The sequence below is a fragment of the Gracilinanus agilis genome, chromosome 2 (assembly GCF_016433145.1).
Source record: "Gracilinanus agilis isolate LMUSP501 chromosome 2, AgileGrace, whole genome shotgun sequence".
In the NCBI taxonomy this organism is placed as follows: Eukaryota; Metazoa; Chordata; class Mammalia; order Didelphimorphia; family Didelphidae; genus Gracilinanus; species Gracilinanus agilis.
In genome coordinates, this window is record NC_058131.1 from 402549065 (window position 1) to 402566292 (window position 17228).

The window sequence follows — 17228 nt, forward strand, 5'->3', positions numbered from 1 at the left end:
TGTTATTGTTGTTCAGTAGTTTTAGGCAGATCTGACTTTATGATGCCATTTGAGATTTTCTTAGCAAAGATACTGGAATTGGTTTGCCATTTCCTTCCATAGCTCATTTTACAGATGCAGAAACTAAGGCCAGCAGATACTGTCAGGTGATTGGACAAGAAGGACAAATGATGTCCAGGATCTGGACAAGCTAGTGTCTTAAGGTCTGATTTGAACTCAGGTTTTCCAGACTCCAGGCATGGCACTCTATCCACTGTGCCATCTAGCTGCCCATTATTTATGCTAGATCACCTATATTATTTTTTAAACCCTTACCTTCCATCTTAGAATCAATAATGTATATTGGTTCCAAGGCAGAAGAGTAGTAAGGTCTAGGCAATAAAGGTTAAGTGCCCAGGATCACACAGCTAGGAAGTGTCTGAGGCTGGACTTGAACCCAGGACCTCCCATCTCTAGGCCTGGCTCTCAATCCACTGAGCAACCCAACCAATCCGCTCAGTCACCCAGCTGTCCCTAGTGAGGTGCTTTTTAAAAGTGATAAGTAGGAGCAAGGGAAGAAGGCAATTACCACATTGAAGAGGCAAGCCACCATATTTGACACTGAACATATGCTTTTAATTTTGTAAGGTATAAAGTATGGCTGTGTGTTCAGCCTTGAAGTATTTTAGAGCTGGGGCAAGAAGATCAAAATTTTGATCTAGGATTATTCACAGGGGACAAGAGTATCATTAAAAATGGATCCTAGGGGGCAGCTGGGTAGCTCAGTGGATTGAGAGCCAGGCCTAGAGACGGGAGGTCCTAGGTTCAAATCCAGCCTCAGACACTTCCCAGCTGTGTGACCCTGGGCAAGTCACTTGACCCCCATTGCCTACCCTTACCACTCTTCCACCTATCAGTCAATACGCAGAAGTTAAGGGTTTAAAAATACAAAAAAAAATGGATCCTTTTCTTTTCTTTTTAAACCCTTACTTTCCATCTTAGAATCAATACTAGGTACTGGTTCCAAGGCAGAAGAGTAGGGCAAAAAAGGGTTAAATGACTTGCCCAGGGTCACACAGCTAGGTAGTGTCTGAGGCCATATTTGAACCCAGGACCCTCTGGTTTCCAGGCCTGGCTTTCTATACACTGAGCCACCCAGCTGCCCCTAAAACTGATCTTTTAAAGGACTATCATGTTTTTTAAAAAACCTAACTTACCTGGTGGCTTAGAGTCGATACCAAGTATCAGTTCCAAGGCGGAAGAATGGTTAAGGGTTAGGCAGTGGAGCTTAAATGATTTGCCCAAGGTCACAGAGCTAGGAAGTGTCTGAGGTCAGATTTGAATCCAGGATCTCTGGTTTCCAGGTCTGGCTTTCTATACACTGTGCCACCCAACTGCCCCAGATTATCATCTTTTAAAATTGAATTTCCCATATCCCTATCTCATTCTCTATGCTCCAAGTTATTTTCTGGTACTTTCTTTTATAAATTTTCCATACAAGCAGAAAATTCATTTGTGGACTAAGTACACAATTGTATCAATTGTTTTCCCATATTGTTGCATCAGATTCTTGGCATTACCTCTTGTTTTGCTAGTTATAAACAATAATTTTCACATTTGAGGGCAGGAGTACTAATATTCCCATAGTGTACTGCACTAAGTCTTGCACTTTAGAATGCCATACAAGATTTATAGGAGTTTTTCCCAATCCTTTCTCTGCCTCACATATTAGAAAAATCAATATGAATAAATAAGTTATCTTTGGTAAAGTCAGGACATAGTGAAAGTTAGCAGATGCTCACAACTAATCTAGCCTGAGGCAACATCATCTGACTCAAAATCCTGCTTTTTTTGGGGGGGGGGCATACATCTATCAAATACTGATTGAGCATGGCTGATAGAGTTCCTGGGTTTATGTGTTTTCATTCAATGAAAAGGCTGTTGACATTTATGGCTCACAAATACTGATTAAAGTTACTGAGGAGTGTGAACAGGTTGAAAAACTAGTTAGAAAACCCTTTCTGGATTTCAAGGTACAAATCTCTAGAGATTGCCAACTAGTTATAAATGACAATGAAATCATCCCTTCCTATCTGGGCAATAGTGAAGATACAGTATGCAAACACTGAAAGAATCATAACCAACCTCCAAATACTGTTCATCTTTTTATTGAATATTCAGGTAAATATTTCACATTAATACAGGCTACATAAAGTAGAGCCACTATACGACATGAAATTTACTCAACTTTTTTTCCTTTTAAGTATGTAAACAATTATACATGTATTTACCACCCTAAAAGGTTGAAATCATGTAATCATCTAGTTCTCTTCTGCAGACAAGTAGCATTCAGTACTGTTTAGCCAAAAGCACTAGGTTCATCTGATTTTAAGTTCAAAATGGCTAAACTAACTGGAGAACAGAATCAGTTGGATAGGAAATCAATTTGTTCTTACACAATGGGCAATCAAATTTCCATTGTTAAAGCCCACACAGAAAATTGCTTAGTTAGGCACATTTTTAAAAATCCCAGGGTTCTTCCAAGGTCATAGGTTTCCCAAACAAGGCTAAAGAGAAAAAAGACCTTCTAATTTAGTTGACATATTTGAGATGCATGTTTCCAATATGAGGTGCCCACGTGCCAGGCCAAATCTGAAAAGGGGGAAAAAATTATAACTTCCAATTAGGAATGTCACACATTTACAAAACAAAACACAAATTTAATGGCAATTAATTCCATCAAGAAAAAAATATGGCATTAAAACATTGTAGTAGTAGATTGATACTGAAAAATAAAACCTAGAATTACAAGTAGTAAAGATGATATAATTTTTGGTTCTGAAGATTTATATTTACAGAAAAGGAACATGAAAAAAAATCTGAAAAGGGGAGAAAAAGAGTTAAATTTCTTTTACCTGTTGAGCATCAGTACAGTCTGTTGAGTTTTGGACAACTTTTATCATAGGATTCCAAGCAGGATCTGGGTTATGAAGTCCATTAAACAGAGGGCCTCCTGGACCATCAGCCAGCTGAGGATGTGAGGGTATTATGGTGCCTCCATACATGGAAATTGGCAGACCCTATGCAGCAGAAAGCAAATGTTTATAATCATGAAATAATTACAAAAGATTCCATGTTATCAGATTATGCTTCTGAAACACTTTTCACACAAAGAATACAATAGTCTAATGATTCTACATGTGGTAGAAACAACTGCTATTTGTATCAAATAACATGCATAAATAGTACTCTTGTAAAGAGAAAAGAGAAACTGCTCTATTGCCAGTCAAAATAAACTCATTGTACATAATAAAGAATATGTCTCTCAAGATTGAGAAAAAAGACTGAAAATTTGAAAGAGCTATTTCAATTTGAGGCAATTATTATTAGAATCAGAATTACAAAGGACCTTCAATATCATCTAGACCAACCTCATTTACAGATGAAGGAAAATTGTGCAAAAAAGAGGCTTTAAAGTGATTTAGCCAAGTTCAATCAGCAGTCAGAATTTGAACCCATGTACTCTGGTTTCAAGAACTGTGTTTTTACAGAAAGACAGACAGACAGAGAGAGAGAGAGAGAGAGAGAAAGAAAAGCAAGAACTATGTTCTTAATCAGAGAGAGAGAGAAAAGCAACTAAGAACTATGTTCTTAATCATTATCATAATCCTTGAGGACATACTAGTCTACAGAATAAGTTACTGCTGGTAACACAGTCAAATAGCACTTATTTAAAAACTCCTGGTATGTGAAAGACAAAAATGAAGCAAAATGACTGGCAAAGATTTTAGTTCATGCAGACTCCAAGGAAAGGAATGCTTAATCTCAAAAAACAAACTAAGACTGCCCCTAAACTTGTTAGGATTTTCAAATATGTCCATATGGACAATTTAATATTCAGGAAATTTTACATCCTTACTTTAGAAAAATCAACAAAACTGCTTGCCATAGGCTGATGGAAAATGTTAGAGGGAGCCACCATTCCCGAATCATCTCTTTCCAATGGCTGGTGCTGAGAGAAAGTGCCTGGATCTGAGAGCTGCTGATGTAGTGGGTGATTCCCCATCATAGGCTGTGACCAACCAGAAAGACCTTCTGGAAAGAATTAGAAACAGGCTATAGGTTACTTAATTTAATCAGACTTTCTTGGAAAAAAGAACTCCTAGTCCATGTCAGTAGTTCCACAAGTCTGCTAAATGAGGAAACTCTCTGAATAACATTTCATATTAACTGCTATGAAGTCTCTGACATTAATTGCTCTTCTTAAGGGTTACCAAGGGTTGCTACTCTCTGTGTTAGAATAATTCAAGGGGAAAAAAAATGTTTTTTTAAACCTTTACCTTCTGTCTCAGAAGCAATACTAGTATTAGTTCCAAGGCAGAAGAGCAGTTTAGGACTAAGCAATTGTGGTTAAGTCACTTTCCCAGGATCACACAGCAAGGAAGTATCTGAAACCATATCTGAACTCAGGTCCCTCCTGACTCTAGCCCTGAGGAAATATTCTTTTAATCATTTCTAGTTACTGTGCTTTGTGCTTGCAATACTCACCATAAGTAATACTTTAGATTTTAGGTATATTTAAGGTATGATCTTAATAGATATGGAACACCATCAGTCAGAGGGGCTCTGTCACCATAAGTTTTCTGCTTACTTAACAAGTGCTACTTGAACTCTTCCCTTTACAGAAGACAGAGCAATCTTACCTGACACACTATTGACTCCAAATGACCAGATACCACTATGTCCAACAGGTGCTGTGAAGTTAGTCCCCAGAGGTGTTGGTGTAACAGAACCTCCCTGTCGAATCCGAGCAAGTCTCTCAGTTCCAATGGGGGGAGGTACTTTTCTATCTTGACTGGGGTTACCTCCTTTTGGCTGGCCCAATGTTGGCGGTGCAGAAGTAGCTGAAAGGGGTGAAGATGATCCCGAGGAAACAGATGGAATAGGAGAGTCACCTGGTGGCAAAATATTTCTCTATTGTTTTATTACATATAGAAACTAGTTATGGTAAATATCTGAGAAACTTTGGTGAAGAGTTCTTCCACTGAAGGCCTACTCTGATATCTCAGAGATATGAAACTGGGTTTTTGAAGGCTTTTATCCTAAAGGAACTCAAATTTTGCCAAGCTGTAAATTTTGAGAATTGTTTTCTATGATAGTTTAAGTATGTTAAATATGGAGAAAGGGGCATCATCAAAAAGGTTATCAATACTCTTTGGCCAAAACAATGTATAAAGCTAAAGGATTTGAGCTTTGTGAAGGGAGAACACATTGATGAAACTGAGGCTTTTTTTAAGTCTAGAAAGTAAAAAATTAAGTTTTCAAAAGCAAAATTCTGTAAATGGTTTTAGATTACATATAATTTTGAATGAAGCTCAAAGGATATTGAAAATAATGTTTTAAAACTTTCTTAGGCTGATCACATGAAGGCAGAAAAGAAAGGTACTATATGTTTACTACTACTTTTAGAGTAAAAAAACTCATCCTTTCTCTAGATTATCAGAATGGAAAATGATTACATTTAAAAATAAGGATATATTAGAAAACTATTACAGGTTTTAACCGACTGCCTGGTTACTAAACAAGATGGTAATTTTCTTGGAGTTCAGCTTTTACACTATCAAAAATGGTATTAATCATCAATTGCCTTATGATTCATAATATTTGTGGGGATTTAATCATAACAGTCTTTAGCACTGAGTAAGAAAAAAGAATACAACTTATACATTTTCTTAAATGTAAAAACAAATAGTGCAGCATCACAATTTCTAGCTTCTGGTCAAATCCAATAAATAGTTTTGCAATTCAAAGGATCCTTTGTAAAGTTATCTCTGATTTCTGTTCTACTCAGCATGAAGTCAATAAAAACATTTCAAGATTTGAGTACTGATGTGAGCATTTTCTTTTTCTTGCTTTTTTTTTTTTTTTTTTTTTTAAAGATTCTATCTCACTCAGACTACAAATACGATATCTCCTTTTCGGCCCAATCTCACTCTGGGAGCCTTTAACTTGCTCCATTTCTGATTTAGCACAGTTTGTTCCTTCTTGGTAGCTCAGGTCGCTCCATTCAAGGAGGCTCACCATATTTAATTGCCAAAATCAGTGCATCATAGAACTCCTGAAGAAATGAGATCCACCAGTCATGGCCTTACAGTTAGTTTGACCATTTCTTTTGCTGCTTATTGTAGTAATAAAAGACCACAATGACTACAGATTATCAAGTGTTGTAATATAACTGGATGCTGGTGAGCTGCATTGGTTTCCTAAATCTAAAAAAAACCTCTCTGAAACAGTCAATAACTTAATTAAGAAACTTTCATAATAATTTCCCCAAGATTCCTACATGAATTTGAAGCACTTGTCCAAGGATGGGGTGAAAAATGTTGTCTGTTAAAACTGGGAGTCCCAACAGGTGCTGGACCTTGTAGAAAAACCCGTGTTCCTTGTATGTTGGAAAAACTTGTCAGAGGAGCTGAAGAAGAAGATGGGGAGTTGCCAGATGGATCAATGGATGGTAACCCTGAAATAAAGCATGGCCAAGACATGCATTTAGTTGAGATTTTCAAACCTGAACCCTTAGTTTTCTTTCAGGAAAGGAAGAAACAAGAGAATTACTGCTCTTTATCCAAAGATTTATGAACAAAGAAAGTAATGTGGAAGGCCAAGAGCTTCCTTGGAGTGGCTAAAAAGCCTCTGATCCAAAAAATACTTATTAAAAATCCACTATATACAGATCTCTTTGCATCCAAAGGGTCAACAATGGCTGCATATAAAAAAAAGGAAAAAATGCATACTTTACACCAAATACTGGTTATAGCAAGTTAGTAGCCCAAGATGAAACATATTTTTAAACACATCTAAGAATGATTATTTAAGAAGGGGATAATCATGTATATTAACTTCATAATTTCCATTGAAAGGAAAAGTAGAGTGGAGGCCATAAAATAGTATAATAGAAAGTTTGTTGCTGGGTTGGCTAGGTGGCTCAGTAGACGGGAGTGCCAGGCCTAGAATTGGGAGGTCCTGAGCTCAAATTTGTCTACAGGCACTTCCTAGCTGGGTGACCCTGGGCAAGTTACTTAACCTCAACTGCCTAGCTCTTTTATTGCTCTTCTGCCTTGGGACTAAAACTTAGCATTGATTCTAAGACAGAAGGAAAGGGTTTAAAAAAAAAAAAAAAAAAGATCATTGGCTCTGGTGTCAGGACGTAGGTTCAAATCTGGCCTCTGAGGTTTACTATCTGTGTGACCCATGGGCAAGTCACTCCATCAGCTTGGGCCTCAGTTTCCTCAACTGGAAAAAGAAGTTTGGCTTCTAGAGGGTCTTTGACATCTCTTTCAACTCTAGATCTACAATGTCATAAGCCTTAGGCCAATGTGCAGAAGAATTTGTGACTAGACAGCATCCATATCAGTATCTGATAGAACTTCTTTTATGTTTTGTAGAAAATGTTTATAGAGTTCTTTAGCTCCACACAAAAGAAACCTGTCCTTTGAGAAATGGTTACTCAAGATTATCAGTGTCTCTGAAGAACTCAAGAATGAGAAAAGGTACCATTTAAACCAAACAGAAAAAGAATAGATTAGTTGTGACAGTACAAGGAGCAGTTGTTCCAAAGTGTCTTAGGGTGAATTTTGTTTTTTTAAAATATTTCATTACCTATTGTGGGAGAACTATTAGGTAGTGGGTAAAAAGCCTTGAAAAAAGAAATTGCTATCTATTCAAGAAAAGGTAGCTTCTGCCAAACCTGTAAATTACCGAAAATTCCTCCAAATGGGCCTTAGTTTTCTAACCATACATCATTCTCTTTATATTCCTAAAAACTGCTTTTAAAATAAAAGCAAGTGATTTCCTAAACTGCAATTCTTAGAAGAACAGCATCCACAAATGAATATACGAGGCAGCTGCTGGCTTCACTTCTCATCACTGAAAAGCTAACATTTTAAATGCATATTCACATCTCCATAATATTTTAAAGTTTATGGAGCACTTTTCTAATAACAATGTGTGGAAAAAGGTAGTGCAAGTATTATTTTCATTTTTGCAAATAAGAAAATTCAGACATAGAATGAATGTGATATACCTATGGTCATAAGATGCTAGTGTTAGAGCCAGGATATCAAATCATATTGTTTTTACTCCAAGTCCAGTGGTATTTGTATTAAATTGTACTGATGCTATTAAATTAACTATACCACTGGCAATGGACCTTTAATATACCCTGTTTCTGCTCCTATGGCCTTTTAAGTTATTCCAAAATCCCTTACCAATTTTGCCAAAGTGGAACTGAACCAGTTTTACCTCTATATGATAAAGGAGGCAGAAAACCAGTGACATCTTCTGGGCCTTAAAAAAAAATTATGTATATTTTGGATTCAATGGTACTGTATACATTCTATATGATAGAAAGCAATTCCAAATTTTAAAAGTACAGTACATTTAATACCATACCAACTGATTCACTTGAGAAAACTGATCAGCCACTCACTATATATAGATATGAAGCTTTAAACTGTTACGATTAAAAATGATGAGGGCCAAGATTAGAAGGGAGAATAGTATTTTAATAAAAGCCATGCTGATAGAGATAAACTGACCACGCGCCTATAAGAAACCTATTCCAACCTCACCTTTTACCTTTCCTCTCCCCGTACGCTTAGGTAGCTAAAGAGGAAGTTCAAAATCACTTCCCCCTATTTTAAAACAGTCCCTCACCTTCAATACGTAATCCAAAACAGGAAACCTATTGGGGATCACGGGAAATGTAGTTCCAAGTATCCCAAGTGATTTTTAAATGACACAAAACAATATATTAGAAATTTAGCAAATCAGTAAAGAGGTAGCATAGTTTATAGTTTAAACACCATTGTTATAGCATTCAATTGATTTTTTCAACAATTTCAATTCCAAATTAGATTCACCAACAATTATTTTCTAGCATAGTATATATCCAAATTGTCACTCACTTCTTCTTAAAAATTTATTTATTTATTAAACCCTTACTTTCTATCTTAGAATCATTATTGTGTATTGGTTCTAAGGCAGAAGAGTGGTAAGGGCTAGGCAATGGGGGTTAAGGGACTTGCCCAGGGTCACAAAGACAGGAAGTGTCTGAGGCCAGATTTGAACCTAGGACACCTCCCTTCTCTAGGCCTTGCTCCACCCAATGAGCTACCTAGATGCCCCTCAGACTCATTTCAACAGTCTGATAAGTATACTAAATTTCCTAAAATAAGTTTAAAATCAGCATTGGTATTAAAATTCACTCAATTCTTTCATGCAGTGAATTTAATAGTTAGTTTCTAAGTCCATGGAAACACCAGTAAACACACTAAGATTTACGCACACACACAAACATGCTAGGTAGCACAGTGACTAGTACAGAGCCTGGAATCAGGAAGACCTGAGATCAAACTCAGCCTCAATGTGACCTTAGGCAAGTCACTTAATCCTGTTTGCCTCAGTTTTCCCATCTGTAAAATGAGCTGGAGAAGAACATGGCAAACTGTTCTAATGTTTTTGCTAAGAAAATCCCAAACAGGTGATAACAGGACACAACAACAACAACAGTAACAGTGGCGGCGGCAGCAGCAGCAGCAACAACAACAACAATAACAGACTTCAAACAGGAGAGGCCTTTTATGATAATTAGGAACAGTCTGAATTTAAAAATTGATTTCTAATAGGTGTAGGAACTAAGAAAGCCTGTTATGAATCTGTTTCTAAAATCACAAACTTACATTTCTTCTTCTGCCAAGTGTGAATTTCTATAGAATATTTCTCTGGAAAATGTTTACAAACTGGGGATTTTCTGTGACATACTCTTGAGCCCTTTTATCTAAACTGTCATATACATATATCCACAGAGAAATACCTGGCAACAGGTACAAGTTCATTGCTTCAAATTAGGAAAAACATAAATTGGCAACATCATCTAAAGGAATGTAAGCTGATTTACTTACATTAATGCAAGTACCATATAATAAACTTTAAAAAAGAACAAAAAACCTTTACCTTCTATCTTGGAATCACTACTTAAGTATTGGTTTCAAGGTTGAAGAGTGGTAATGGCTAAGCAACTGGGGTTAAATGACTTGCCCAGGATTCCACAACTAGGAAGTGTCTAAGGCTATATTTGAATATAGGTCCCCTCAACTCCAGGCCTGCCTCTTGATCCACTAAACCAACCAGCTGCCCCCTGGTTAATGTTTTTGTTTTTGTTGTTGTTGTTTTAAATATAGTAAAAAAAGTTTCACTGACCAAGGCTGAGCAGAGATGATTTAAAAGTTGCTAGTAACTTACCAACCGGACTAGTAGAAACTCGCTGGGAAGGTGGTCTGAATCCAGGTGCCTTAGAGTTATCAGGATGCACATTTTCTAAGTGTCCAAGAACAGAGTTACCCAGGAAAGTTGACTGAACAGTGAAAGATGGATCTGTGGCAGCTCGTGAAGACAATGGGCAATCTCCCCAACCCTGGTTAGCTGGCACCTGGTTACTATCAAAAAGACTACTAAAGTGATTGAAAAGTGTGGCCGGACCAAACGTGGGTGGCAAAGATTTATTTGCTGGGTTAATGTGCATCTGAGAACCGTTCATAATGTTCATGGCTGAGGATAGCTGCACTGCAGATGGTGGACCTTGAGGTGGTGTTAAAGGAACTGGATTGGTAACAAAAATAGACTGTGGATCCTGGTGTACAGTTGCATTGGGTACCACTGAATAAAAAGAACCTCTAGGCTGCATTCGGTGAGAAACTCGAGGTGCTGGTACAGCTAACTGAGGTAAATTACTGGTGTCCTGATTATCAGCAGCAACTGATCGAGGAGACGCTAAACTTAATGGAGCAGGCTCTGAGTTAGATGCAAAAGGCAATGACATAGGACTTAAATCGGATATATTTGCTGGCAGTACCTCCTCCTGTGTGTTATTGAGAGGAGCAGGACTACTAGAAGAGCGGGTTTCTAGGGTTCCTGGGTTGTTGCTGGCAGAGATACTACAATTATTTGCAACTGAAGATGGGGTACACAGGTTTCCCACAGGCTGGTCTTGCGTGGACACCTTCTCTTTGGGAGTTGACATAGCAGAGAAAGAGTCTGTTTTATGTACAGAAATTTGTGTTTGTGGAGCACTAGAGGGTAGAAATGCTGTGGGAACTTGTCCACTGCTGATAGGTGCAGAGGAAACAGAAGGCAGAGAACTACAGGTGCTTGTCACAGTAGAGATTACTGTTGCCATGGTACTTGTCTTAGGAACACAGGCAAACAACTGCTTTCTGACTGATGAAGGAGTCCGGCTATTAGTAACACATAGAGGTTGGTTGGTAGCAACTACAGAAGACACAGTGATAGGACAGCTAGTAGCAGATAGTCCAGTAGATTCTGACTGTAAAATATTTCCATTTTGGTTAGGTAGGCGACCTGCACTGTTATGCTTTGGAGAACTATTGGTGCTTCCTGGGTTAACTGGTCTCACTGGGAATGGTCCCCAAGTATTAGGAGAGGGTGAAAAGGTTCCTCCAAACTGGGCCATAGGTAAGCGAGGATGCCGGATCTGTTGCATAGTTTGGGCAGCCAACAAGGCAAAATGAGGATGGGAATAAGCTAAAGGAAGAGAAACTGGAAAAGAAGAACGTACATTTGCTGGAACGTTCTTATTCAGTTTATTGGTGGGCTGGAAAGTAGATAGTGTGGTTGCCTGTGAAGTTACAAGAGCTGGAGCGCCCAAAGGAAACGCATTTTTGTTTGAAGCAGCTGTGGTACCTACTCCAGATGAAAAGTTTGCATGAATTGATTTGGTGCTGGCAGGGGTTCTGATGTGATTTTTAGGAATTAAATCTTCTAGCTCCTTAGCGGGATCTTGAATAAGAGCATTAATAAGCTGAACTGCATACCTTGTTGACTCTGTGCCACCCCTGAGAATTGAAAGACAGAATAAGCAGAAAAAATAATGTTAAATCATTAAAGGACATTCACTATTAGTTGTAATGCTTCTAGTTGAATGAAAAAGTTCCCCCCATACAAATAGTAGTCTTTTTCATAATTACCTTATTGTGATCATTCGTTCACCATTCTTATCTTTCTGTTTATCCACATCAATATGTGCACCAGTGACATCTTGTATTGCAGTAATGTTGCATCCACCTCTTCCCATTATCCTGGACACAACTGAGGCTGGGACAGACAGTTTCTTTGACCTATGCCAGAGAGATTACAAATCAATTAGAAGCTACCTGGTTTTTAATATATCTGGTTTTTATTTTAAACACACAAATTGATCTTATAATCAATCATTTTCACAGATTTGCATTTAGTTAAAATAAGGCTAATTTGTAAAATAATGAAGGCCAATGCCTAAATCTCAAACCTAAAAAAGGGAATTAGATTACAATGAAAAGATTTCATAATCTTATTGATTCCAACATGGCCAAAAAAATTATAGCTACAGAAACAAGGGCTCTTGAAGAGTAGAGAGTAGGAAGGGACCTCAAAAGTCGTCTAATTGCAATACACATCTGAATAAAAATTCCTCCCCATTTCACACACACCATGGGACATCTTCCAAAAAAGGAATCATTATTAAGGTTTTGCTTGAAGGTCTTCAATGATCACAGAATATACTACCTCCTCAGGCAATTAATATTTCACTTTGGTGGAATCTGTTTCAACTAGGCAGGGTATTTCTTGAGATTTTTTTGGATGTTAGGGACCTCTACCAATTCAGATTCAGAATAGCACCTTTTCTACAATTTGTAAGGTTTTAGAAAGTTGCTTGGGGCACTAAGAGAATAAGTGTCTGCTGGTCTTCCAGACACTGAAGCCAGTTATCCATCAATAGCTTTGTTAGGAAATGTTTCTTCACAGGAAACTATTTGGCCTCTGAGGCCAAATAGAGTAAGTACATGTGATAGCTGACAAAATACTTGGAGATGTTTTCTCTCGTCTTTTCTTCTCTAGGTTAAACATCCTCAATTTGACTATTCACCATTCTCTGGATGCTCTCTAGCTTATCTGTATCCCTCATAAAATGTTGCATCCTCAACTGAACACTATACCCTAAATGTATTCTGATTAAGGCCTGATGAGGCAGGCCTATTACTCTTCTCATTCTGGACACCATGCCTCTCAATGATGCCTTTTTTTTTGTCTGTTGACTCATAAAGAGCTAGTTGTTCCATAAAACCTCCAGATCTTGAGATGAACCCTAGGAAAAAAATTCCCTCATCTTCTACTTAAAAAGCTGATATTCTAAACACAGGTTTGAGATTTATTTACACTAAAATTTCATCTTATTAGATTTGGCTTAATGGTTTAAAATGAGATCCTTTTCAATCCCTTTAACCAATGTGTCTCTCCAACTTTTGTATATAAACACTTCACTTTTGCTTTTATGAAAACTTGTATGAGGCCAAGCAAACACAGATCCCTGGGCTAAGTCACTGAAATCTTGTTTCTAAGCTGACAATGAATTGTTAATAACTATAATTTGTGATTATTTATTCCATTTTGAATCTTCTAACTGTACTATCAAGTAGGATAATCTCACTATCTTTTCCACAAGAATAAATGCTTTGATAAATTTTAAGTATGATACAAAGAATATTGCCTTGATCTGTCAAAAAAAGAATTATGTTAATCTGGAATGAACATTCTTGATGAAGGCAGAGCTCTTTATGAGCATAGCTTCCTTTCCTAGATATTCAATAATTATTCCTTTAATACCAGAAACTAGAATTGTGCCAGGAATCAATGTCTGGTCATTGTTATCTTTTTTTTGAATCCCATTGTCCCAATCATTATAATAATAATTGAGTTTGTCTTATCTTTCATATTTTTTTGTTCCTTGAGGATTTCCTTACTAGCACTGTCCCATTATGAATTTTAAAGCATTTCTGACACTATTCTTCCAGGATAATGTCTTCCTTCTGTTATTTGTTCTTGGTCCTTTTTCTATATACATCTTTTAAAAATCGACGCTGAATGATGAGTTCCTTCAAAATTTATATTGGTCTTTTTAAATAACTCTTTTTTCCTGTACTCATCAGAATTGTTTCTGTGGCTTCAGAATTTTATTCTTCAGAAATTTCCTATCTATCCTGGGTTGCTTAATCATTGCCTCTCTGAATCCAGTGAAATCTGCTCTTCTAAAATGAAAGGTATATATCACCTTCAAGCACATATTTCTTTCCTTTCTCTGTCACAAAATCTAGGATGTAACTGTTAACTTTCTCAATAGAATTCATGTTATTTACATCTCAAAAACCAACATCCTTATGTCTGGTGAAAATCTGAAAAGATGTTTTCCTCTTTGGTTCTTCCATATTTTTTTTTAAATAAATTTTTATATTCCAGAGAGGGATCCTTTGTAAAGCAAGGGGGAAAAAAACCAGTTCAACAAAACTAATCAACTTATCAAAAAAAGTCTGACAATTATACACCCATAATTTTCCACCTTTGCAAAGAAGCAAGGGATGAGGAGTAAGATGCTTTCCCATATTACTTCTTTGGAGTCACTTTTGATCATTGTAATTTTCAGCATTCAGTTTCTATTGTTTTATTGCTTTTCTTTTAATTTATGTTGTTGTAGTTCTTGTGAATATTTTTCCTGATTCTGCTTACTTTATGCTATATCAGTTTATAAATATTACATGCCTTTTGATATCTATCATATTTATTATTTCTTATAGCACAATAATATTCCATTACGCTTTAACATCAAAAATAGATTAGTTTAGTTATTCCTCCAGTCTAAGAACCTCAACTAACTATACAATATGTTGGTACAAATATTTTGTTGCATATGGACTTATCTTTTTTCCCTTTACCTTTTTGGAGTCTGAGCTCAACAGTGTAATCTCTGGGTCTAAAAGAATAATCATTTTTTTAGGTATAATTTCAAATTGCTTCAATCAATTCACAATTCCACTACTAATGCATTAGTACAAGTTCTTTAGGCAGAACTGGTTAGGATTGTGATGCTCCTAGCTTCTGGACTAGGATTATGATGTTTTCTGAACTCCTCTTCTATTTTTCTTTTTCTATACAGCTGTCCTCTAAATGGCAATGAATGTTTATTATTTCTGCTTCCATGTATCTTCATCCGAATGCTCTACTATGATTCCATATTTCCTAGATTTGCTTAACTAAAAATTTCTTTTTGCTATAAAGTGTGACTATCTACTACTCCCAACTCTTTTACCTATCCTGTTTTCTATTTTAATAAAGTATACTCTTCCATTAGAGTAGAATCCAACAAAGGATTATAATATCTATGATGTCAAATTTGCTTCCCTTTTTTATGAGCTGAAGCCTGCCTTCTTTGCCACCAAGCAAAGTGTACAGCCTTTGTGTATAGCCAACTGAAGGTTCTGTACTTTATTGCTGGCTCCATTTTTGGATTTTTCTCCAACAAAATTCTAGGTGTTTTTCTTGCTATTCTGCCAGTACTACATAGTACTGGTATTCTGCCAGTACTGGTATAGCTTTGTGGGCATATGAACATGGTTTCCCCTTTTCTATTCCCCTTTGGTTTAAAGACCTTTACGTTAATAAGTAAAACTCCAGAGGGATTTATGGTAAAGAACGCTACCCACATTCAGAGGAAGGACTGCAGGAGAGGAAACATATAAAACAACTGCTTGAACGCATGGGTTGAGGTGGACATGATTGGGGATGTAGACTCGAAACTACCACACCAATGCAACTATCAACAATTTGGAAATAGGTCTTGATCAATGACACATGTTAAAACCAGTGGAAATGTGCATCGGCGATGGGTGGGGGCAGAGTGGGGGGTAAAGGGGAAAGTAGGAGCATGAATCATGTAACCATGTTAAAAATGAATATTAATAAATGTTTAAAAAAATAAGTAAAACCCCAATAAAATATAATATGATCAACCTTTGTCAAATGTACTTAATTCCCTTGCCAATAGTCTGTTGTTGCTAAGCCATGATTCAAAAATCCAATCTCATTTTCAGATACCAGTTTCTTAACCTAAACAATACCTAAGCTTTGTGTGTCAGTTGATTAACAAATGCTTGTTACCAATCTTTTCTTTTCTGAAGCTGATGGCCTAACTGATGTAAGAGATAGAACTGTCATCTATACCCAATTAATCTTCTTATAAATTATTTCTTCTGCCAATACCATTTGAATTACCAGAGGCAGAGAGTAATAATAGTTTAAAAAGCTTTGGGAATTTCTCTGTCACATCTTGGATGCATGCTACATGAAAACAGTAGACCTCTCTTATCATTGTCAAAGAGTTATTTTCAAGACGTCTCTCCTTTCTTCAAATCATCATTAATCATCTCTTTTTACTCTAATGCTTTTCTGGATGATCTTTAATTACAATACCCGTGGATCCCCATCATTATTCCTTAAGAGGACAAGGAACTATTTACACCTCATAAGATGCAGTTCCTTCATCTTCTAAAAAACCCTCCTATTGGTTGGCTTCACAAGAAGCATTGAATGGAGTAGTAAAGGATAGCGTGCGAGACTTGTCATGAAGAGCTAAATTGAAATCTTGCCTCCCTCAGCCTATATAAATCTAATGATACAATGAAGTTAATATTCAGTGGTTGTCCACTTTCCTTTTTCCAAAGTGTTACATTTTTCCACACTCCAATTTCATGTCCCAAGTCAGGATTCCCTCTCTCTTCCTCTTCAGATCCTTTTTCGTCATGGTTTTCCACATTGAGGTACTTCAACTTTTCATAATAATACTTAATTCTCCCTGAAAACCCAGAGTAGAGGGGCATCCTTTCTTAACATTTTTTAAAGAGTAGTTTTTACTGATAGCTTTTGGTTTTACATCAAAAACACAGATTTCCCACTGTTTTCCCTTCTTTCCTCCCACCCAGTTAACCCTTATGACAACTATTTTTAAAAGAAAGGGAAAAAAAGGGCAAAACTGATCAATGCATCAAAAAAAAAAATCTGATGTTATATGCAATGTTGCACACCAATGGATTCTGACCTCTACAAAAGGAGCAGGGGGAGGTATCTTCTCATATTTCTTCTTTGGGGCCAACCTTGTTCTTGAGGCATCTAGGTGGCATAGTAGATAGAATGCTGGACATGGATTCAGGCATCAAACACTTACTAGCTGTGTGACCCTAGGCAAGTCACTTAACCTCTCTCAGCCTCAGTCTCCTCATCTGTAAAATGAGGATAATAATAGCACCTACCTCACAGGGTGGTTATGAGGAGCAAATGAGATAACATATGTAAAGCACTTTGCAAGC

At 36.8% G+C, this 17228-nt stretch overlaps 1 protein-coding gene across 1 annotated transcript in view; it reads right to left on the reverse strand.

The window, feature by feature from the left end:
- Positions 1–2131: 2131 nt before the first annotated feature.
- The window catches only part of ANKHD1 (ankyrin repeat and KH domain containing 1), a 138475-nt gene continuing 123378 nt past the window's right edge, over positions 2132–17228 (reverse strand). Inside the window, exons 30-36 of the mRNA XM_044659894.1 lie at positions 12024–12173; positions 10282–11891; positions 6323–6499; positions 4683–4934; positions 3899–4074; positions 2895–3059; positions 2132–2631 (exon numbers count right to left, since the gene is read on the reverse strand). Of these exons, the coding sequence (XP_044515829.1) occupies positions 2572–2631; positions 2895–3059; positions 3899–4074; positions 4683–4934; positions 6323–6499; positions 10282–11891; positions 12024–12173 (2590 nt within the window). The 3' untranslated portion in view covers positions 2132–2571. The remainder of the gene's footprint in view (positions 2632–2894; positions 3060–3898; positions 4075–4682; positions 4935–6322; positions 6500–10281; positions 11892–12023; positions 12174–17228) is intronic.